Source organism: Juglans microcarpa x Juglans regia, chromosome 1S (genome assembly GCF_004785595.1).
Source record: "Juglans microcarpa x Juglans regia isolate MS1-56 chromosome 1S, Jm3101_v1.0, whole genome shotgun sequence".
Classification (NCBI taxonomy): Eukaryota; Viridiplantae; Streptophyta; class Magnoliopsida; order Fagales; family Juglandaceae; genus Juglans; species Juglans microcarpa x Juglans regia.
In genome coordinates, this window is record NC_054595.1 from 29,128,471 (window position 1) to 29,152,360 (window position 23,890).

The 23,890-nt window shown below is 33.8% G+C and overlaps 3 protein-coding genes across 5 annotated transcripts; 2 read left to right on the forward strand and 1 right to left on the reverse strand.

The window, feature by feature from the left end:
* Nucleotides 1-4,018: 4,018 nt before the first annotated feature.
* On the forward strand, nt 4,019-9,786 carry LOC121246400 (protein DA1-related 2-like). Of its 3 annotated transcripts, none has more exons than XM_041144543.1 (12): nt 4,019-4,457; nt 4,737-4,900; nt 5,405-5,492; nt 5,616-5,730; nt 6,549-6,669; nt 6,843-6,926; nt 7,440-7,559; nt 7,654-7,866; nt 7,941-8,003; nt 8,125-8,240; nt 9,005-9,063; nt 9,142-9,786. In XM_041144543.1, the coding sequence occupies exons 1-12, from the start codon at nt 4,412-4,414 to the stop codon at nt 9,456-9,458; spliced, it is 1,506 nt and encodes a 501-aa protein (XP_041000477.1). In that variant the 5' UTR covers nt 4,019-4,411; the 3' UTR covers nt 9,459-9,786. The 3 variants fall into 3 exon arrangements, with proteins under 3 accessions (XP_041000477.1, XP_041000478.1, XP_041000479.1); XM_041144544.1 differs by having other exon boundaries at nt 4,020-4,457; nt 4,646-4,900; XM_041144545.1 differs by having other exon boundaries at nt 4,440-4,568.
* Nucleotides 9,787-9,974: 188 nt separating this feature from the next.
* On the reverse strand, nt 9,975-12,146 carry LOC121246456 (ras-related protein Rab2BV-like). The gene is made up of 3 exons (XM_041144630.1): nt 11,963-12,146; nt 11,551-11,744; nt 9,975-10,549 (listed from the first exon to the last, which is right to left on the reverse strand). Exons 2-3 carry the CDS (start codon nt 11,713-11,715, stop codon nt 10,061-10,063), a joined length of 654 nt encoding a protein of 217 aa, XP_041000564.1. The 5' UTR covers nt 11,716-11,744; nt 11,963-12,146; the 3' UTR covers nt 9,975-10,060.
* Nucleotides 12,147-16,803: 4,657 nt separating this feature from the next.
* LOC121246373 (cucumisin-like) lies at nt 16,804-21,128 on the forward strand. Its single transcript, XM_041144505.1, is given in 11 exon segments — nt 16,804-16,963; nt 17,071-17,159; nt 17,258-17,283; nt 17,286-17,351; nt 17,508-17,754; nt 17,925-18,444; nt 18,739-18,842; nt 19,513-19,725; nt 19,826-19,937; nt 20,201-20,417; nt 20,556-21,128. Coding segments are annotated over 11 exon segments (2,232 nt in total). The 5' UTR covers nt 16,804-16,858; the 3' UTR covers nt 21,089-21,128.
* Nucleotides 21,129-23,890: the final 2,762 nt, after the last annotated feature.

Below are 23,890 nucleotides of genomic sequence, written 5' to 3' on the forward strand. Positions count from 1 at the left end.
ATTTATAATACTTTTGAATTTATCTCATTTAATTATTATAATTTTTTTAAATTTTTATATAAAATAAAAAAAATAATTTAATTTTTTTAAATTTTAAAATAAAAATAATTTTAAAAAATATATTTTAATAATATTTTATTTAATTTTAATCTCAACTCATTTATTTTCAAAGAGTTCGTAGTCATAAAAAGGGTACTGTGTGCACCCACATCATATGACTCGTATGGATTTGCCCAAGAATGATCTGATCACCATCTGGCCGAGTGCTCTAGTTTCTTTTTCTTGTTTTAGAGCATTGGAGCACTAGTAGTTAACTAGACATAGCCAAAATTTGGCTAAATTTTAGCTAGTTTACTTTAAAAAAAAAAAATTTTTTTATTTATAAACGTCATACACCATACATTATTATTTTTGTTATTTTTTTAAATTTTTTTTCTCACCAAATGTGTCGTATGTATATGAATGATAAATAGAAAAATTCAATTATTTTAAGAAGAATAAAACCAAAAAAAATAAAAAATAAATAAAAAAAATTGTGGTGTGTGGGACTTATGAATAACAAAGCTCTAGTAGAATAATAATAAATTTAGAGAATTTGTTACTTGGTGTTATTGGAAAGTAGCTAGTTAAATTTATAAAAGTGAATTTTCTAATCAAAATTTAGCCAAATTTTAGCTAGCTAGGCCACTACTAGTACTCTTAGTAGTGAGTTAGGCTTAGTCAAAATTTAACCAAGATTTAGCTAGGTTGCTTAAAAAACATCAGCATCAAACTCAACATATCTACTGTAATTTTAACTTTAATGTTTTGACTCAACAAATCTAGCCAGTCCAAATTGCTAGTCAAATAATTTTTTATTTATAAAATATTCTTTCCATAAGATTATTACTTCAAATTTAGTATATTAAAGATTCCATAAGAATTATTCTAAGATCTGACAGTTTTGGAGAAACATGAATTGGGCACAAGAATCTCTAGAAGGCCAAAAAAAAAAAAAAAAAAAAACGCCGTTGAAACATGAATTTGGCACAACAATTCCTGGTTTCGGCCAGGTCTTCTCACATTATATTATCTGTTCAAGTACTACTAATGAGCAAAAGAAGATGATGTGGTTTTGACTTCCAGCGATGGTAATGATAATTATTCGAAGTAGCTGTTGTGCTTAATCTAAAGTCAAGAAAAAATGCTGGTGTGCTTGATGTTTGCGTGACTTCCAGTGATCATGTTTGCTTGATGTTTACACATAATCTATTGACTTTTTTTCAGCTAATCTTTTGGCGGGTAGCTTTCACAAATAATATTAAAATTAGAAAATTAATATATATATTTTTTGAATAACGAATAAATATTTCAATTATTATTAGACTTAAAATAAATAAAAAGGTTAAAATTAATATTTTATTAGAATAATATTAGATTTAAAGAGTTTATTATTTGATGTTGGTGAAAAGTAGGTAACTAAATTTGAAAAAAATAAATTTTTTAGTCAAATTATTTTGAACTTTTTATTTATTTTAATTCTAATGATTTTGACTAAAAAATAGCTAAACCACTACTAATGCTCATAGCATTTCTATTCGTTTGCCTAAAACATCATTTTTCCTAAATTATAAGTTTTATATTTGGAGTTTTTTCCAAATACATGCTCCATTCGGTTTCCCATTTTAAGGAAAAGGTTTAGGATGTGAACAGTAATTTCATATATTTGAAGAATTACTATTCATCTCTTGAATCACTTTTTATATTTTATAGAGAGTAGTTAGAGATGTAGAAATAACATAGTAAAAATAATAATAAAGAAATAATAAAAAATATTATTTTAATAAAATAGATAAATGATAAGGAACGAGATGTATTAGATTTTTTAAAAATAAATAAAATTTAGAAGAAAATTATAAAAATTGTGATTTTTAACTAAAATTTAAAAAAAATTACAGGAAATCCGATGGAAATGCTTTTATGCAGTCACCGAAAAGAATACGATTCTTTTACCAAAAAAACCCAAACAGTCACTTTCCTTTCAGCATTCATACCAGTATTCTCCATCGTATTCGAATCAAAACTCAAACGCTTGGCTGTACTTCGATATCTTAACCTTGTGGCGAGGCACTTTCAAAACAAAGGCTGATGCATTAAAATATTCAGGCTGCTTTAAAGCTGTAATATTGTTGTACCAGATCAGTTGGGCGTAATTTTTCACATTTAAGAATTGCCTATTGCATTCTTTTGCAGACGAATTTATTATGTAAGAACCTTTTTTGAGTATCATAAGCCAAGAAAAAATGGTATAATTTACATACTTTTGCAGATGAATATTGTCACAAAACATGACAATCAAAACGCGCGGCAGAGGCAGGTTTACGTGATTAAAGATGGAACAGCCTAAAAAGGTGGTCGTAACATTGTTGCAAAGCCCTTTATTGTTTTTTTTTTTTTTTGATTATTACATGATAATAATCAGCATCTCTGTTTTGTTTTCTATCAATTGCTAGACTCCACCTCAAAACTGCAAGTTTTCATGGCCGGCAAATTCACTTATATTTTGTATAAAGTTGAGCAGGCTAGCACAAACAGTGGCATGACAATCTTGTAGGTGGAGTTGGAGTTTCAGACATACGCAAGGAAGAATCTAAGTTAGAAACTTTGAAAGTACTAAAAGTCTGAACAAATATGCTAGCAAGAACAATGTTACGAAACAGCTTATGGCTATACACCATGCAGGCGGACTTCCTGTGAACCTCAAAAAGTAGACAACGTTATTTTTTCCCCCCCTCATTTATTTTCTTTTTGCAATTTTAGGAGTTTTCTGTTTGCTTTGTTGTTTGATGATGAAAAAAACATGGCATTTGGCGGGTGGTGGGCAGAAGGAAAATTTCTCCAAAGTACAGTGATGGAGTTCTAAAAGTGGATTCCTGTCTGTGAACTGTGCATGAAGGTGGGATTTTTTTTTTCCAAAGAATGTCATTGGGAAGTGGAAATCTAGAAAAGAAGATATCGACAGTGTTATTTTATTTCAATCAGCAACTGCAAGTGAAGAGGATGAAAAGCATCATTATTTTATCGTCCTTAAAGGTAAAAAGGAATCGTAGAAAACAAAATAAAAGAGAACAGAAGGCATTATTTGAAACAAGGGGGAGCAGGTGGAATGCTTTACGCCTTATGGACCACGACTAATCGCAATTTATAGTCTGCCTACCATTTTTGGTCTATTTATATTTTCCTCCTCCTCTATTCTCTATAAGACATGCCCTGTCTAATCCATAACTTTTTAGATTATGTTTAGATGTTAAATTGAGTTGAGTTAAATTGAGTTGAGTTGATAAAATATTATTAGAATATTATTTTTTAATATTATTATTATTTTAGAATTTGAAAAAATTAAATTATTTATTATATTTTATGTTAAAATTTGAAAAAATTATAATGATGAGTTAATATGAGTTAAAATGATTTTAGTTACCAAACGAAGCTTTATCCTAACCTATAATTGGAACTTGCGAGAATATCAAATAATTATTCATTTTCTCTTAAATAATGATATTTCTATAACTATTTTATGATAAATTAATATGATAGTATTATTTCATTAAAATAATCAGAATTGTTATTTACTTTCATGTTTTATATAATTAACTTATATACAAATTAAAATTATAAAAAGAGTTCTAGAAATAATTATAGAGTAATTTTACAAATCAATCACTGTAGATACCATATATTTTTTTTATAGAGTGTGAAGATTTGTTTTATAAAATATAAAAATGTTTTTCATAAAATGTGAGGTGTGAGATGGTGAATAATGATTGATAAGAAAAACTTTTATAATTATAATTGTATCAATTTTTTTCCTAAATAAATTGAAAACTGATGGCAAATGTGTAATTAGAGCTTAACATCTAGGGCACTTGTTTGAAACTCTTTTTATTCCCGGCAACATTCCAAAATTCAAATCGCAGCGAAAGGAAATTCCAGATTCTAATGCTTGCACTGTTCTATTCCATACCGCATCGATCCCTCTTTCTTGCCGGTCTGTCTCTGAAAGTGAAAGCCCTGTAAGCTGGATTCTCACGAGCCCTCCACCGTTACTTTTTGGTTCTCCGCCTCAGCAGATTCCTTACCGAATTCAACTTTCAGCGATCTCTCTTCACTTTCTCCTTCACTGTTTTCCAAGCCAGGCATCTTTCCCTCTCAGAGATTCTCTAAGCTTCGACCCCCCTCTCTTTTTCAACTGGCAACACCCATTATTAACGCACAATGTCTATTGCCTTGTCCCTCCCTCCTTCCTCTCCAAGCCGTCACTTCCTCCCCCGCCCGTCTCTTTTTCTATTTGTCCTTTTCATATATTTATTTTTACGGTTCCTTTTGGCCTCGTCGATCTTCCGGCGAAATCTATACATAGCTCTCGATCCTCATGGCTCCCTCTACCGTCAACCAACTATCTCAGCCTTGTATTTACGGTACTTGGCACTACCCAATTATATATATAGCTTCTCGCACTTGCTAGTTGCTACCAATACCGGCAACGGATCATTTCGAACGCGTTCTATTATATGTATATCTGTCTGCTCGTATGTCTCGATATGGAATATACTAGTTGAATTCCTTAATTGGACTACAATCACTTCCATTATTTTTTGTTTAGTAGGCAGTAACTGGCTTTTTGGTTCTTTATATTACTGGACATTTGCTTTTGGTTGGATGTCGGGGGATGGTTTGAAATAATTTGTGCAAAACGGGGGAGTTTGCTTCTTCGAACGGGGAGAGAAAGCCTCGCTTTATGAATTGGCTGAGTAAGCTTTTCAAGAGTGGGTCCAGTCGGGGAGATGCTGGAGGTAGTACCCATCATCCCCAGCTCCTTGGTGAGGAAAACATGATTTGGCCTGCACCCGCTACATCATTGGTAAACACTTCTCTACCCCGCCGATAATGGTTATTAGTTACGATTGCAGCAAAAGTTTGTAAAGTTACTTCTCAATTGTTATTAGTACGATTGCATTATTTGTATGTCTTCTTAATACACCCCTCGGTTGTAGGTAGACTTCCCCTCGATGTAGTAGATACAATACATGGAATATATAATTGAATTGGGTAAAATATAGAACCAGAATCTGATACTATATAAATCACCAATTGTCCAAAAAACTTAATGTGATAAAAGAAATAAATTTAATTATTTATATTACATTCTTGCAGCATTATCTAGCTCAACGCGCAGAATTTTCTTTTTTGGGATTCTAGATTTGATCTAGTCCACACGGAGAAATTATAGAAATTGTGCTTGATGCTCAATTAATCTATAACAGGAACTCGATTTCATTCACATTACATGATGGTGTTGAAATGTTTACATGTTCACTGCTTGGTTAATATAAGAAAGACTTTACTAATTTATTAGTATACTCAGGATGATCGCTATAGGGCTCAGAAAGAAAAAGAAGAACTAGACCGTGCAATTGAACTTTCCCGGGCTGAAGAATTTAGGAGACCCAATGGTAGGTTCTGGTTAACATTGTTTAAGACCTAAAATAAATAAATGTTGCGCCTCTGCTACACCCACGCGCATACATAAAAAAGGTCACGGCCTAACTTGTACTTTTTTTTTCATTTTTCCCCAGGATATAGACGACGGGCAGACAATGACGAACAGCTTGCAAGGGCACTTCAGGATGGCTTGCATTCACCTCCATATCCTGCTCATCCCCCTGTCCCATATTATGCGAGTGAATCTAGGTAAGATTTCTTAGTCATAGTTGTAATTATTTGCGCCATCACTCATCAGCATGTCAAATGCCAGATTTTTCTGGTAAGATCAAGTTGGTAACCGGTGGCTGTTTCCAAAGATGAGAGATGAGACACTTTTTATACCACCTGATTTTAGAAATCAACAGTCTTCTCGCATGAAAAGTCCTCTGATTCTTCCCAGTCTATAAAAAAAAATATATATATATCGTAACTGCTTGGTCGGTCCGAGTCACTAATAACTTGGCAGTGCCCAACCAATTGATCCTGATAAAGACCTTTTCATTTACATGGTAGCGTTAGCTTCAAAAGAGTGAAATATGATAAACATATACTTCAGTTTGGAATTGAATAAATTCTTTCTTTTTACGAACATAAGTTATGAGAATTAGCACACACAAACATAATCTGTACGGCCAAACCGCACTGCTTGCAGTTTGACACACATTCTGGCACATATCTGAATTTCATTGGGTTGTTCTTTTTATTGTTTTCCACGGATTCTCCTAGAAGATAACTTACTTTTGTTGCTTGGGTGATGAAGTCATTACAGTTTGCCAAAAGTTTTGCTTTGTCTTTTCTTTCTTCTTCTTTTTTTTTTTAATTTTTTTTTTCTAATTGAGGATTTTCTAGGCATACGGGTTGTGGTCGAATTCGTATTGATTTTTGTAGTTTCTACAGGGCTGTCAAAGATCAGCATAACCACTTTAATAATGATAAAAAAAAAAAGTTGATTGCTTGTCTGAGAGTCATGACCTTTTCAATCTTGAATTTGATAGATCACGTTCCTTTTTATGTATAACTTGCAGGATATGCGGTGGATGCAAACGTAACATAGGCTATGGCGTTTATTTGGGTTGCATGGGAACATTTTTCCATCCGGAGTGCTTCTGCTGTCATGCCTGTGGTTACCCAATTACTGAGTATGAGGTAATCAGTTCTTGGCTTGTCAGGGTATTACAACGCTCTTTTTCCTATGATTTGCTCCCCCCTCTACGAGTCAATTTCTGAGATTTTTCGAAGTAATAGGTGGAATAACCATTCAAGTAATGATGATGAAACTTCTCCTTCACCTGCTCTTACGATTTTTCTGTCGATCCAAGTTTTCTTTGTCAGGGAGGAACCCTCATCACAAATCTTGTTATAAAGAGCTGAAGCATCCGAAATGTGAAGTTTGCCACCAATTTGTAAGAGAAGTACCTCATTTGATCTATACTGCTTGTTGATTTTTCCGAGGCCATACTGCTGGTTTTCAATTAATAAAAAATACGTGTCCTACTAGTATGCTTATTCAATTAAAGTATATTTTCAGGCCTATCCTCTAAGCCTGGGTTACTACATAAAAAAGTTTTTATAATCTTAAAGGATCAAGAGTGCTAGTTAATCTCTTTTATAGCTGAGATTATTTACATTTGAGGGCAGGTTTGGGAGGTGAGATGAGAATTTTGTGTTTTGTTTGAGAGTTTAAAATATTATGTTTTAATATTATTATTGTATTAGAATTTGAAAAAGGTGAATTGAGATTTGAAAAAGTTGAATTGTTTATTATATTTTATATGGAGATTTGAAAAAGGTATAATGATGAGATGAGATGAGAATTTTGTGTCTCATCTCATCCCCCAAACCTGTCACTTTGATTGCTTTGATTGCCATCACGAGTGTTATCTACATTCTTACTTTTAATATACAAAAAAATCCAGATCCCAACAAATGCTGCCGGTTTGATCGAGTATATGTGCCATCCATTTTGGTCTCAAAAATATTGTCCATCGCATGACTATGATAACACAGCTCGTTGCTGTAGTTGTGAACGTCTAGAGGTAATCATTCGATCGAGACAGTGAATATATTTTCTTCTCTCAATTCAAATTGACCTGCTTATCTTTTTACGCTCTCTTTTCCTCCCTCTTGAAGTCTTGGAACGCGAGGTACTATTCTCTAGGAGATGGTAGGCGATTATGCTTAGAGTGCATGGAATCTGCTGTCATGGATACCGGTGATTGTCAACCCCTTTACCACGCCATACGAGATTATTATGAAGGAATAAACATGAAACTAGATCAGCAAATCCCAATGCTTCTGGTTGAAAGACAAGCACTTAATGAAGCCATTGTGGGGGAGAAGAATGTAATAAGTGTTGCCATTTGCATTTTATTTACCATTTCGTAGAATTTTTCTGATTCTGAAGTGGTTCCATCCAGGGCGTTCATCACATGCCAGAGACGAGGGGTTTATGTCTTTCTGAAGAGCAGACAGTCACCAGTGTATGTAATCAGAAATTAGTAGAATTTGGTTTTGCTTTTTGATTTTGAAAGAATTTAACGATTAATGATATTTATTGCCTCTTGGGTGCTTTCCCTGTGATTTTTTATTAATGTTACTCAGATATATAGAAGGCCGAGAATTGGTGGCTATCGACTGGTAGGAATGAGAACCCTACCCCAAAAGCTGACTCGAAAATGTGAAGTTACGGCGATTCTTGTTCTCTATGGTCTTCCAAGGTGAGACCCATTTTTTACCCGGTGAAATGGGTTTGTGAATTTTCCAAACACTCCAAACAGTGTGCTTTTAATTTTCTTTCAGTATCCATAGGATGATAAATCTTTGTTAGAAAAATAAGAAAACAACGAAGTTCCTTTAGGCATTTGGAACATCAACTCATCTCAACTCATCTCAACTAATTATTACAATTTTTTCAAATTTCAACATAAAAATATAATAAACAATTCAACTTTTTCAAATTTTAAAATAATAATAATATTAAAAAATAATATTCTAATAATATTTTATCGTCTCAATTCAACTCAACTCAACTCACTTCAACATCCAAACGCAACCGCCTTGTTTAGAGATTTCGTAGTTCACCCCCTTCCATACAGGTTGCTTTTAGTGATACTCTCCCTATTCTAGCCATTCATTGTATTGCTATTCTCGTAGTGCAGGCACCGGAGTGTAATTAGAATCTTTTCTTTGTTGATATGGACATGTATCTTTTGAATTAATGACTGTCCAAATAGCCTAAACACCAATAATCCCTTTCACATGTAAAGGGTCTAAACAGTATCGAAACAACCACAACTGTTCGATTGCACAACACAAGGGCCTCGGACAACTCTGATATGTTAGGAACCGTCTATGCTAGAACCGTGAGAAATTGGACAAATTATGTATATCAAGATAAATGTTTACAATAACTAGTCTAGATCCACTTCTGGAATATAAGATATTTTCATATCTTAATGTGTGATATCTTTGCCGGATACAGATTACTCACAGGTGCTATTCTTGCCCATGAGTTGATGCATGGCTGGTTGCGCCTTAAAGGTAGATGCCCTTCTGAATCTCTTTTGATCATTTTCTGGATACACATCATGTCATCTTCATTAACTTTGAATTATGCAGGCTTCCGGAATCTTAACCCAGTGGTAGAGGAAGGTATCTGTCAGGTGCTTTCATACATGTGGCTCGAGTCAGAAGTGACGACAAGATTCGGAAGCATGCCATCTACATCAGCAGCTTCGTCCTCATCATCATCCTCAAAAAAAGGTGGAAAGTCTGATGTCGAAAATAAACTGGGTGAGTTTTTCATGCACCAAATCGCAAATGACGCTTCCCCAGCATATGGAGGAGGATTTAGGGCTGCCAATGCAGCTGTCAATAAATATGGTTTACGCTCCACCCTGGACCACATTCATTACACTGGGAACTTCCCATTTTAATCGGAAGAGATGTTTTTAGTGGCTTTATCTTAAAGATACCAATATGCTCCTTGAAAGAATTCAGCTCATAATAGAAGCTTGGACGACATGCCCCTTCAATTTTCATTGGGAGGACGTATGTCGAAAATGCCTCTTACAGTCTAATAATATGAACTTTTTACTAAAGGTGCAAAAGTAAATCAGTCAGTGTTTTATTGCTTAGCTACCATCTGCATCATTCATGCCTTCGAAGTTAAGCTACATTGCTCTAGAAACTTTCTGGAATATTTACTGGTATATATGGCTAGCAGGGTAATTCCCACCAAGTAATTATAGTTCTTATCGCTTACATTTCCCAGTAAATGACGCCAACTTTTTGGGTATCCGTACAAATAAGTGTCAAATCAAACAACAAAAATGGTGACAATCATTTTCACTCTCAACGTCCATGGTTCTTATAAACGAGAAACCTGGTTCTCAAATGACCTATTAGAGAAAATGTACACGACAGAAGGTAGAAATTAAGTATCCCCCATGTCAGTCACGAAAGAAAGAACAAAATTGTCAATTAATGCATGCATACCTGCTTCTCATCCTTCCCCTATCTATGGAGAAATACCAAGTTAATTACTAGTGCAACAAACTCCTTTGATTCTATGACCGGACGGATTCGAGACATTAATGGTAGTGCCATGAGGAATTCCAGAGGAGGAAGCTGCCTCCTGCGCTGCCAGAGCTTTCTTGCTTATTATATGGTAAATATCCAACAAAATGGTCTGGAATGCCTTCTCGACATTGAAGGCCTCCAAAGCTGAAGTCTCAAGGAAAGAGAGGCCTTCCTTCTCAGCCAAGAATTGAGCATCTTCTGCTGAGACAGCTCTGAGATGATTGAGATCAGCCTTGTTCCCGGTCATCACGATGACAATGTTGGAGTCAGCATGGTCCCTGAGCTCACGAAGCCACCGATGGACATTGTCGAAGGTTTGCCTCTTGGTAATGTCGTAGACCAAAAGCGCACCTACAGCACCTCTGTAGTAAGCACTGGTGATGGCTCGGTACCTCTCTTGACCAGCCGTGTCCCATATTTGTGCCTTAACTGTTTTCCCCTCTACCTGCAACAACATGATCATCATTATCAATTGGAAGTGCTGCTAATGCATGACACATACATCTATGCAGCAAAAGTATAATGAATTGTATAAGCTCCGGGCTTGCACGCACAGGACTTGTACGTAGCATTAATATTTGCAGCAAAAAGATGGATTGAAAACTTCAAGTAGTACAAAGCAGATTACTCTATTTCCTTGTAGTCTAAGCTCCATTATTCCATAGGACTCCTGTAAAGGGAGAAGGATGCAGCTAGGCATAGTTCAATGGTAAGAAATAAATAGAATTCTTTTAGTCTACCAGAAATCTAAATGACCCCTTTACCTCTCTTAAAACAACTATTAACTATATTTTTTAAACTTCTTTTTTAAATCTATATATTAAATTTCTGTCAAAATTCATTTTGTAGCCCCAAATCTTCTAAAATAATTAAATTCTTATTTAAAACATAAAATTTTGACCCTACAAGTTTTTTAGAAGCCAAAAATATTATTTTCTTCCAAACAAAACTCACAAATTATATCACTTTTCTACATTCTCACTTCAATCCCTTTAAACTCTCTTTTCTTTGAATTCTCATTTACTTTGTGTTTCCTAAAAGTGGCTTTTATCCTTGACTTTCCTTCAATATTTTTCCTTAATTTCATTTTCTTTTCTCCTTTCTCTACCTCCACACTCTGTCATCTGTAATCTGTGGTCTTCCACTGCCATATACATGCGTCATATATCCCCAAATTTGAGAATGTTTTTATACCTTGAAATATTCGTAATACATTTTTAGTTTTACGAATCAAAATATATAATATTCAAAAAATATATGAATATTATAATATAAATCCATCCCCCAAAAGGTAAGATTTTCTGAATCCACAACAGGGGGAACTGATCAAATCAACAAGAATACAGTAATATACGTAGCATGATCAGAGCCCACCCCAAGGAATGGTAAATAATAAGCAAATAAATTAAAAATTACATCCTTTGAAGGTATGAAATTAAAAGCGACCTGTAATGTCCTGGTCGCAAATTCAACACCAATGGTGGACTTGGACTCAAGGCAGAACTCGTTCCGCGTAAACCTGGATAGAATGTTCGATTTCCCAACGCCAGAGTCCCCGATCAATACGATCTTGAAGAGATAATCATATTCATGGTCCACCTTGTACGCCATTTGTTCTACTCCTTACAGCTCCCCAAAACCTGCCAACCAGACAGACAATAACACGATTAGTTCCAAAACCACGCATGCATTAACATCAAATGCCAAAATCGATAATCAAAATCGATCCGCTTGTGTCTCTAAACGAAATGGCTGGAATTATGGAAATGAAAATTGCAAATGTGGCTTCTTTTCAGCCTGTGTTTTACTCGAGAAGCAAACGTGTTCCAAGAAAATACAATGAGAGTAAAAAACTAACCCCAAAAAAATTAAGATGGTGAACTGCTTTGTTATCACAATGATTTTGCTTTGGAAAAGTTCAGGGAGAAGGAAAATTAGGAGGGAGTCGGGAGGTAAGAATTTTCCAAAGCCAAATGAGAAGAAACAGAATAACGGAAGCAGAGGCACCTAAACCGGCCTTCCATGTGGGAAAGAACGAGCGAAAATTGGAAAGTTATTTACCAAATAAAGAAGATGGGAAAAAAAGAAAAAAAGAAACAAAAGGTTGTAATATATATTTTTTTCAATTGTGAGGCATCGTATCTTTGTTTCATTTTTTGTTTTATTTGGTTATTAATAGAAATGTCTATAAAACAAGTCCATCAACTATAGGCTGTAATATTTCTTTGTACATATAAATGAAATTATAATTAGAAATAATTGAGATTGAAACTTGTGCCAAACGAGGCCTTAACGTTTCTCTTAAGAGAAATGATTTGTACAAGTTTCAAATAGACAAACTCCATACAAGCCTTTGTAAAAAAGTGAACCCTACTTTAAAAAAGTGTAAAAAAAATTATTATTTATTAGTGGGATCTATTGTTTTATAAAAAACTTGTATGAACCTTGTCTATTTGAGGTTTGTATCTAACATTATTCTTCTCTTAATAGATGTGGCCTTTTTTTTTTTATCAAAAAATAATTAAAAAATGCAGGAACCCAGTTATAAATTCGAGTTTTGTATATAGAAATCGTTCAATTGAAAGATGGCCCATTGTGTTGTCTTATTGGGCTGGGCGGCCCATTACGTTGGCTTATTTGGACTGATGATAAAGCTAATGCCTCCTGATTTGGACATTGATAGACTCCGACGTGTCGCACGAAAATCCGAATTTATGAATCTAATGGATCTATTATAATCTCTCTCCATTTTTTAATCACTTATAGCATTGGTATTGGATTAGATAAATATTATTTCATCTTCAAATTTAATAAATATTATCTGTACCACATTGAATTAACTAAATTGTTTTAATCCAAAATATAAGTTACAGTAAATTTATTTTTCTTTTTAAATATAAAAATAATTATAGCAAGTCTAAAAATATTTTTTGAGATTATTATATTATAGATATGAAATTTTACTATCTATATATATATATATATAATATTATTATATTATAGATTGTTGGATTGAGAAAATAAAAATGAATATGATTGTTGAAGGATATTGAAAATTATGAAAATAAAATAAAAATTAATTAAAAAAATATAAATAATAAAAAATAATAATAATTTATTAATATAGAGACTGTGATGACTAATTTAATGTAGACTTTAAGTTTTGAATGATTATCTTAAAGTAAAAAAGTTACATATTAATTAAAATTTAAGAAATAAGATGGTCAATCCAATGCTAATGCTCATCAGGTAAAATTCTTTTTTTTTTTAATGGTTTTGTAATTTTACAAACGAGAACTATCAAGACGTGGTTCCCACACCGGCCCCCAACCACCTTAAAAATTAAAAGTTTTTAAAATACTATTTACATTAGTGTTTTGAAATCTATTTCGTACCTATCGGTACGGTCGAAATATGTTGTACTGGCTGGGTAGCTAGTATAGACAGGTATATTATTTCGTATCGGTCAAAATTTCAGCCATATCGACTTGTACCGACCGATATACATATTTCGGCCTTTACATATTTTTTTTGCCAAATTGCAGGCTTATTTTTAGACCCCTTCAATTCAGACCAGACTATTTATGATTTTTATACATATATATATTTATATATAATTTATTCATTTATAAACTATTATTTTAGAATATAATTTATATATATATATATTTATATATATAATTTATTCATATATAGAATATTTTGAAATGATATCCCAAACGATACTGGTATCGAAATATTTCGTTTCAATGTCTCGACCGAAAGGTCTTTAAAATTCTTGACTATTTGACGTGTAATTCTATTGTAGAATTTAATGAATGATCATGTTTTACCAAAAGGTCTTTAAGACCCTTGATCATTTGACTTATAGCTCCCTTGTATAATTTAATAAAGGATCATATTTTTTTAAAAGACCCTTAATAGCTCCGCGGTGCACATGAATTGACGTCTTTTTTTCATGTCCTTTTTGTTCTAACAGTGTACTATTTTCCTTTCTTTTTGTTTCAATATTTTTAAATAAAAAATTAATAATATTTTATTATTATATAGAGTAAATAAATAATCTAATATAGATGCAGACCAATACTCATACTTTACTGAAGTTTAGATTTTTGTTAGTTTTTATTTTTTATCTTTTTTTAACTTTGTATTTTCTTTTTCCAGATAAATAAGCTACTGACTTTTTCATTTTTTTTTATTTAAATCATTATATCAGGTGCACCTTAAGACTAACACACCCGAGACCGTTTCCTAGTATATATGTGTGTGTATATATATAAAAAAGAATCAACCAAATCTATGAACTCTTAAATTAGATCTAATTTTCGGAAGGTAAGGAATGCTAATTTCTTTTTCTTTCAATATTTTCTCAAATTTCAACAATTAGAGAAATGCTACTTTTTATCTTAAATTTTAGGATTATGCTACAGCCCCCGTTGGGCTCCCACTAGGAGCTTCCGCTGCGGGTGTAGTATTATTTTATATGTGTTTTTTTAAAATAATTTTTTATATAAATTTTTTAAAATTTTTAAATATTTTTAAAAAATAAAATAAATTTAAAACATCATTAAAAAAACACTTTCTTAATCAGAAAGTAAGAAAAAAAAGTCATTAAAAAATACTTCTTTAATCATAAAATAAAATAAAAAATATTTAAAATTATGAAAAAAAATTATATAAAAAAATAACTTAAAAAACACATTAAAATATATTGCTAGACCCCAGCGGGAGAACCCAGCGAGAGGTCTAGCATTTTCCTAAATTTTAAGGATAACATTAATCTTTCAACAGTAGATAAATAGATATCACTCCTTATAGGTTCACAACCACACACGTTGCATATTGTTTTAACAATTAATTAAAATAATGAGAGGGACATAAATATATAGAATAATGCTAGAGCTGCTGCTAGGGCCTACCGGAGCTTAGCACGTATTTTTATGTATTTTTTTTTTAGTTTTTTTTTTATATAGATTTTTTTAATAATTTTAAATATTTTGAAAAAATAAAAAAAATCACAATATTATTAAAAAATATTTTCTTAATCACGAAATAAAATAAAAAAAAAATTTAATGATTTTTTTTTTTACTTTCTAATTAAAGAAGTGTTTTTAATGATGTTTTTAATTTATTTTATTTTTTAAAATATTTAAAAGTATTAAAAAAATTTATATAAAAAATAACTTAAAAAACACATAAAAATACATACCAGAGCTCCAACGGCAGCTGTAGCACTGTCCAAATATATAAGTGGGTCGTACAATTATTTGTATGAGAAAGATTATTCCTCCTAATCCCACCACCTTCACTTCAAGACGTTTTCAAGAAAAAGATCATTCCTCTCCTCGTTGTCGCACACCCACTCATCTCTTGTAACCGACAATATATATATTAATAAGATAAAACGATTTTCCGAAAAATGAGTTTCTTTCCTGCATGAAACACAAAAATAAATGATTAAAAAGGTTTGGTAATTTGATATAATTTTGTGAACATTAATTCGAGATAATCCATAATTTAAATACGGTGCTAATTTTACATAATAGCCATATATTTTTTTTTTTTTAAAAAAAAGTAAGGATTGGTGCTCCGATAATTTGTCGCTTTTGTTGTTATAGCCCCCAGTTAATGTCACTTTGATAAATTTGTGATCATCAATGGATGTTGATAGCCGTGGCATTATCCAAACGGCCCTGTGATTGAAGGCCATTTAACAACCACTGGTTTGTATAATGCCAGGATAAAGAAATATCCTGCTAACGTCGATCGCTAGCAAGGTAATTACTTTTTCGATTAATCTTGTTTTTTCTAAAAAAGCAACAAAAAATTCATGATTAAAAAAAAAAAAAAAAACAATAGAAGCTACAAAAGATTGATTACAAGATCGAATCATGTGCAATAGCCACAAAAGAGTACTGTTTGTAACGTTGCAAACGTACACATCATGTGCAATACATACAAATTAAGGACTGTTTGTAACTTAGCAAACACATCATGTGCAATAGTGGAAAGCCTTTCACGCATGTAAATTGTTTGTAACTTTGCAGCAAACACATCGTGCGCAATAGAAGCCATAATCTGATTCGACATGACCTTTCTAATTTTTAATGTATTTATCTTCGCACACTAATGTCTTTCTTTAATCTAAAAATTTTATGAATTCTATGTAGATGGTATGTACGTAGTAAAAAAGTCTTTAAATTAATCTTATGGTATGACATACATTATTCTAAATGAGAAATGTTAGGTACAAGTATTAAATAAACAAGTCTCATACAAGCTCTTTATAAAAAAAAGGCTGGAACTTATTAATAAAGAATAAAATTTTCTTTATATTTTTATAAAGGTTTACACTAGACTTATCTATTTGATGCTTGTATAAACCATTTCTCTTATTTTTCTAATTTAGTTGGCACTTTGAGAGGGATGAGTATATAACATAATTTTCGGACGAAAATTGAACGTCACACACGATGCGGTCCACTCATCAGAGATTCAGAAGGGAAGGGAAAGGACAAGATGGGGAATATTATTAGAGAATTATCGTGGAATAACTTTAGTTTAATTTCGTTTGAACTTATTCAATATATATTTTGATACAAAAAACAAACTTTTTCTTAAAAGAACAGAAAAAAATATATATTTATATATATATCAGAAACTTTTTTCTACTAATAAGTGAAGATATGATCTATCATGTGTATATATACACAAGAAGGGCGACGCCAAGTTAATTCAAAGCAAATCCCCCTCGATGGCTTGTAAAACTACTAGTAGTAGTACTCTTTCTTGGCTTCTCCTCTTCAGCCTCGCTTTCACACTGCATGTTCGTCACTCAGCTTCTAAGAATGACAGAAAGGTACTAGATCATATATATATATATATATAAACTGCCTTTTTTTTTATCATTTTCGTGGGGGAAAATTTAAGAGAGTTCATTTTCTTCCTGTGAAATTGTGCATTAAGGTATATATTGTGTATATGGGCGAGAGGCAGGGGGACGAGGACACCACCTCATCTCTTCACACAAGCATGCTCCAAGAAGTCATTGGCAGGTTTTAAATTAAAGCGACATGAAATACATATAGATTGTCATTGAAATGCGCCCAGACCACCTGGTTTTGAACTTAATTTATAATGCATGGCCTGGCAGTACTGCTGGACCGGAATCTCTGCTCTACAGCTAAAGAGGAGTTTCAGTGGATTTGCAGCGAAGCTAACCGAGCAAGAAGCTCAACAAGTGGCTGGTCGGTGTACCATTAATATATTATTAATCTTTCCTCTCCCCATCCCCCAAAATAAATAAATAAATAAAATCGATCCATGTAATCCATCTTCTATATCTGTAACAAAAATATCACGATCGATGTTCTACGTACGTACAATATTGAATATATATGCAGGAATGGATGGTGTTGTGTCCGTGTTTCCCAGCGAAAATAAAAAGCTGCAAACGACGAGGTCGTGGGACTTCCTTGGCTTTCCGCAGCAAGTTAAAAGAAGAAGAACTATTGAAAGCGACATCATTGTAGGGGTGATGGACTCTGGAATTTGGCCCGAGTCTGATAGCTTTGATGACAAAGGATTTGGTCCACCACCTAGCAAATGGAAGGGGGCCTGTCAAACCTCAGCCAACTTCACTTGCAACAAGTACTACCATATCATCTGGCTTTACAATCACATTTTTTTGCTTGTCTGTGCTTGGGATTAAGATTAACATGATCTAGATCTCTTATCTAAACTCGCCAAGAAAAGGTTATAATTAAGCGTCAATAACACATTAATGCTGTCGTGACTTGTCACACTACTTGTATACGCAGTAAAATCATTGGAGCACAATACTACAGGCTCGAACGATTATTTGGGAAAGAAGATATTAGATCCCCGAGAGATGTAGCAGGGCATGGGACACATACAGCATCAACAGCTGCTGGAAACTTAGTTAGTGAGGCAAGCCTGCTGGGGTATGGGTTGGGAACAGCACGAGGAGGGGTTCCATCGGCACGCATTGCTGTGTACAAAGTATGTTGGGGTATGGAAGTGTCGTGTTCTTTTCATGACATACTTGCAGCATTCGATGATGCCATCGCTGATGGCGTCGACATTATCTCCGTTTCTCTCGGTGGAACCACTGCTAAGATCTATTTTGACGACCCAATTGCCATCGGTTCCTTTCATGCTATGAGAAATGGAATATTGACATCAACTGCTGCTGGTAACGAGGGTCCAGATCCAGCAACGGTAACCAACTTTTCCCCCTGGTCTCTCTCTGTGGCTTCAAGCACTATAGATCGAATGTTCCTCACTGAGGTCATATTGGGTAACAAGAAGATCTATCAGGTAATTTAATTATTAACCAATTCCAACCCCAAGAATATTGTATCGTACGTTGGATGTGCCCTTAGTGCATTTCTAATTTTTTTTTCAAATATTTTTTTAAATATATTTAAACATTTTAAAAAAATAACAGTACACATTGATTACTAATAATCATTTTCTTTAACTATTAGGAAAAAAAAAATTAAAATACACGAGCCGTTAAATTAAGGAGGCTACTTAACATTTTCCTCAATATAAATGCAAGAAATTACAACTACAAACTAAGTTTGAGAATTTTCTCTTCTTTATATGTAGGGATTCTCAATTAATATATTTGACCTAAAGAATGAAATGTATCCAATAATTTATGGTGGAGATGCACCAAACACCGCAGCAGGCTTCAACGGGTCCTTCTCCGGGTATCTATAATTATCATTTTTTTATCGAGGAATTATATACGCACAATATATTATACAATATATTATACAATAATATTATAAAATAGGATATTTTTATAAAATAATATTAATTTTATAAGATGTTTTGCAAAATTACTCCTCATTTAAAACATAATTGTGTAAAGTGTAATAAAAAGTATTATGTGTAAATCATTTTTCTTATTTATTTATTTATCAGTTTGTTTTCAGAAAACATCTCATCTCATCCCATCTCATCTCACTTTATTATTACAATTTTTTTAAATCCCTACACAAAATAAAATAAATAATTCAACTTTTTCAAATTTCAAAATAAAAATAATATTAAAAAATATATTCTAATAATATTTTATTCAACTTTTTAACTTTAATCTCATCTCATCTCTAAAAACAAATGAGCCCTAAATTACTAATGGCTAAAAGGACGCGCTGCCCGTCCAATATTGTTTACCAACAAGCGTCTTCGAGTGTAAATTGTATTTTTTTTAAAAATATTTCTAAATATCTTTAGATATTTTTAAAAAATATTTCAATATATTAATAGTCAATTTTTTAGTTATTAAATAAAAACAAAAAACAAAAAATATATGCGGTCAAAATGTGAGAACAAAATCATCGACATACTGTCCTACTTTTCCTTGCAAAAATGCAGGAATTACACGCCAAATTCGCTTGCTCGTAACTTGGTGAAGGGTAAAATTGTACTGTGTGATGTCCCAAGTAAAGGGTCATTTGTAGCTGGTGCAGTTGGTAGCGTGATGGGAGGCCGACGCCGACATGATTCTGCTATCAATTTTCCCTTGCCTGCATCTGTGCTTGACTCCAAGGATGCTAAAAACATTCGCGCATACGTAAGATCCACAAGGTATATCTGCTTACAAAATTATGAACAAGTTTCTTACGTATAGCATTATCAATTGATCCAAGCTTTGATCGAACATATAATATATATACACAATTTACAGGAACCCAACTGCCACGATCCTCCAGAGTAATGAGCGTAAAGATACATCGTCCCCATACATATCCATCACCTCGTCAAGGGGTCCAAACCTACTTTCACCCACCATTCTCAAGGTAATTTAAAGTAATAATCACGTAAGAAAAATAACTTGCATAGTTTTACAGTGCATAAATCTTGTACAATCTTTTCCGAAAAATTAGAACATACCTGAGATCCACGAGAGAAAGTTCACATTTTCATGGTGATCCTATTTTTTCTCAAATAGACTATGTGGAACTTACGCAACTGATAATGTTTGACATTGGTCCTTATTTATTAGTTACTCATCAAATGATTTGATCAAACCTTTTTTTAAAGAGAAAAAAATTTGTTGTAGCCGGATTTGGCTGCTCCTGGAGTCCACATTCTAGCAGCATGGCCTCCAATCGCCCGAATTTCTGACTTTGAAGGTGATAAAAGAGTACAGTACTCATACAACATGCAAACGGGGACATCAATGGCTTGCCCACATGCAACAGGGGCGGCTGCCTACGTCAAATCCTTCCACCCTACTTGGTCACCTGCAGCTATCATGTCTGCACTTATCACTACTGGTAATATCGATATCAATCATGTTCTAATTAATAATGTTGTTCCCAAAATCTCGATGATGATTCAATGCGCATTACATAAGTACATTACCATGCATGACAAACTCGCTCCCCATTTTGTGTATTGCTTGTCGCATGCAGCTGCCCCCATGAGCACTGAGAAGAACCCCGATGCTGAATTTGCATATGGTGCAGGCAATATAAATCCTATCAAGGCTCCATATCCTGGTTTGATATATGATATTAATCCACTTGACTATATCAAATTTTTATGTCGGGAAGGATATGCCACCGAGTTATTACAGAGAATTACTGGGGACATTAACGATCGCTGTTCTGAAGAATCTAATGGAACAGTTTTCGACTTAAACTATCCTACTTTTGCTCTGCCCACGTCCTCCTCCAAATTTATCCGTCATGTTTTCTATCGGACTGTCACCAATGTTGGATCGCCAATGTCATCGTATAAAGCTGTTGTGACCTCTCGGCCACATGATGGACTTCAAATCAAAGTCAAGCCAAGCGTGTTGACGTTCAAAAAGCTTGGACAAGAGCTATCTTTTGAGCTCACGATCAAAGGAAGAATATTAAAGAAACGCATAGCCTCAGCTTCTGTAATATGGTCTGATGGTAAGTTCCAAGTGAGGAGCCCCATTGATGTGTTTGTTCCATGATGATATTAGTCCATATATGATACATTAATATCATCATGTATTACATATTAAGTTTAAGAGATATCTGCAGCTGCATGGACGAAAGAATGTGATGAAGGCAGTACTGATGTAGTACGGTAAAATATAGTTGGCAAATACCTTTCTACGTAGTGTGGCAGATATCTTTAATTTCTTCGTGACTGCGCATTGTACGTAGTGTGGCAAATAAATCTCCAATCTTCCTAATATAATCCAATGCTCGCTAGCTCTATCCTACTTTATTTTTAGTTAATTAATCGCCAGCGGTACTGGAACCAGCGACGTCCTTGACCAGCTTACTATTATAATTTATAATCTTATTTGCCCGCCACTACATGTTCCAATTAATTATATGATTCTGATCATGAATATATATGACAAAAAAAATAATGATAGGATTACTACTCTATTATTATCTATTTACTACTTTTTTATATTTGATTTTTTTAATTTTTAATTTTAATTAATGATTAAGGAAGTGAGCATTAGTAAAATTATATATATTTTTTAATTTTTTCTTAATGGTTAAGGAGGTTAAAAAAAAAAAAAAACTTGAAATGCTCTTGGGTAGTAGATGGGATATGCTACCCTATCACTACCCATGACAAAATAGAGGTTTGTTAGAGACACAAAAGAATCTCATAAATGGATTCCACATATTGATGTGACAGACTGTCAGTGTACCATAGATCTCCCTTCTCTCTCTCTCTCTCTCTCTCTCTCCTCTCACTCTTTTCCTTCTCTCTTTCTCCCCCCTTTCCCTCTTCGTTGCCATTGTCTCCCCCCTCCTAAGGGTGGTTCTCGACCACCATAGCCAACGGACAGTGGCCTTCGACCAAGCCACCAACGTGCATGGCAAACTCATGGCACTGCTGTGAGCTCCGTGTCTCCTCTAGTGGTCACTACTTGGACCGCTAGAAATTTTTGTCAGCTTAGGGGTGGTTCTCGACCACCTCGGCCAACTGACACACGATCGTCGACCACGCACACAGTGCACGCAACGTGCACGTCAAGCAAATAACACTGTCGTGAGCTCCATGTCCCCGCCGGCGGTGCCGCTTGGATCCTCGACGTCTTCTGCCCACTCTGAGGTGGTCCCTGACCACCATGGTAGGCACAGGGAGAGGAGGGAGAAAGAGAGAAAAAAAAAAGTGAGACGTAGCATACTCGCAGTGTGCCATATCAATGTGTGAGATTATTTGGTGAGATTCTTTTGTGTCTAGGAAAACTCTTCTTGTAGGCATTTTTGTGCACCGAAGTGCACCAACAGAAGCTGACATGGAGTTTTCCTTTAATGAAACAGTTCGTTTTCATTTCACTTTCAGTGAATGAGTTTTGGGCGAGATGGAAATTTAAATGAAAGTTTCAGCTGGTCACCGTTTCATTTGACATCAACTCTTCTCTTCGTTTTCAAACCGAACCATGGTCTGTAAAAAATGACAAAAACAAAAAATGTCAGCAGATGAGAAGTTATTTATGGTCGCTCATGTTCATCAACTTCATCAACAATAAAACTTTTGACACCAATCATGTTTTCTTTCTAAAAAAATCTTTAGGCAATGCCAAAGCTATATCGGAGTGTGATTGCTTAGAGAGAGAGAGAGAGAGAGAGGACCGCCTCCTAGACAGCCAAAAGAAAAACCAATTTCTTAAGGCACTTTCTTTCATAGTTCTTGGAAAGAGTTTTTTGAAGGAAAATTTCGTAGTAAACCATGAAGAAGAAAAGAGGGAGGGAATGAAAATGATGAAATTGAAATTCTTGGAAAAGATTGTTGGAGCTGCTTTAAGGATATCAAGGACCTCTAGCTTCTAGTTTGGCATGGCAAGATTTGTAGAATAATTAACAATAAATGGAATTGAAATTTTGACAATATGGTGACACTCCCGTGATGGTATTTGTCCCACAAGTTAATGATGAACAAAAGGATTTGAGTGCATTCATTTGTGCATCAATGACCCCTATTTATAGGACATTATGCACCAGTTGACAAATGGCACATCCATTGGTTAGCCAATGGTAACCCAAATGTCACAACCTTAAGAAGTGACACAATCTATTGGCAAATGACACAACCATTGGTAAACCAATGGTAACCCGAATGTCACAACTTTAAGAAATGACACAACCTTTTGACTAATCAAAAGGTTGTGTCAATTGACACTTCCTTAAACATCACCCCTCATGGGAACCATCACCATGTTAGAGGGTGTCATTCTAAGGGGTACATCATTTGGTGATCACACATCTTAGAATAATATCTCCCACTTGATCACACAAAACGGTGATGATCCAATTGAGTATTTTACCTTGGTATCAATATAAGCTTTTCACTACTCAACTCTCATCTACTACTCTTGCAGATCGGCATTAAAGCATGACAAGCCTCTACGTGCACACGTTTTTTGTCATTACCTTATATGACAGCACCTTTTACCATATGTGCTCTCACTGATCACATATTAGGAGTGACTTTATTTCACTAAAAAGAAAAATTTAGTGAACGACATCAATTCTCCGTGACTGGATCAATAGTCCATATCCCGTGATTGAATCAATTATTTATTCCCCTGTTACAATTGACGACTTCGGCCAAATACATAACACATGTATCGACCTGTTCTGAATTTTCGTTAAGCACTTCTTCTAGAAGCTATTCTTGAGATTTTCCCTAATCATCTTATCAACGACGTTGCAAATGATTAACCGTTTACTTGGGTAATCAAATCACATTTTACTAATACTTTAGTGAATGACACTGAAATTTTGTTAAGTACTTACTCACT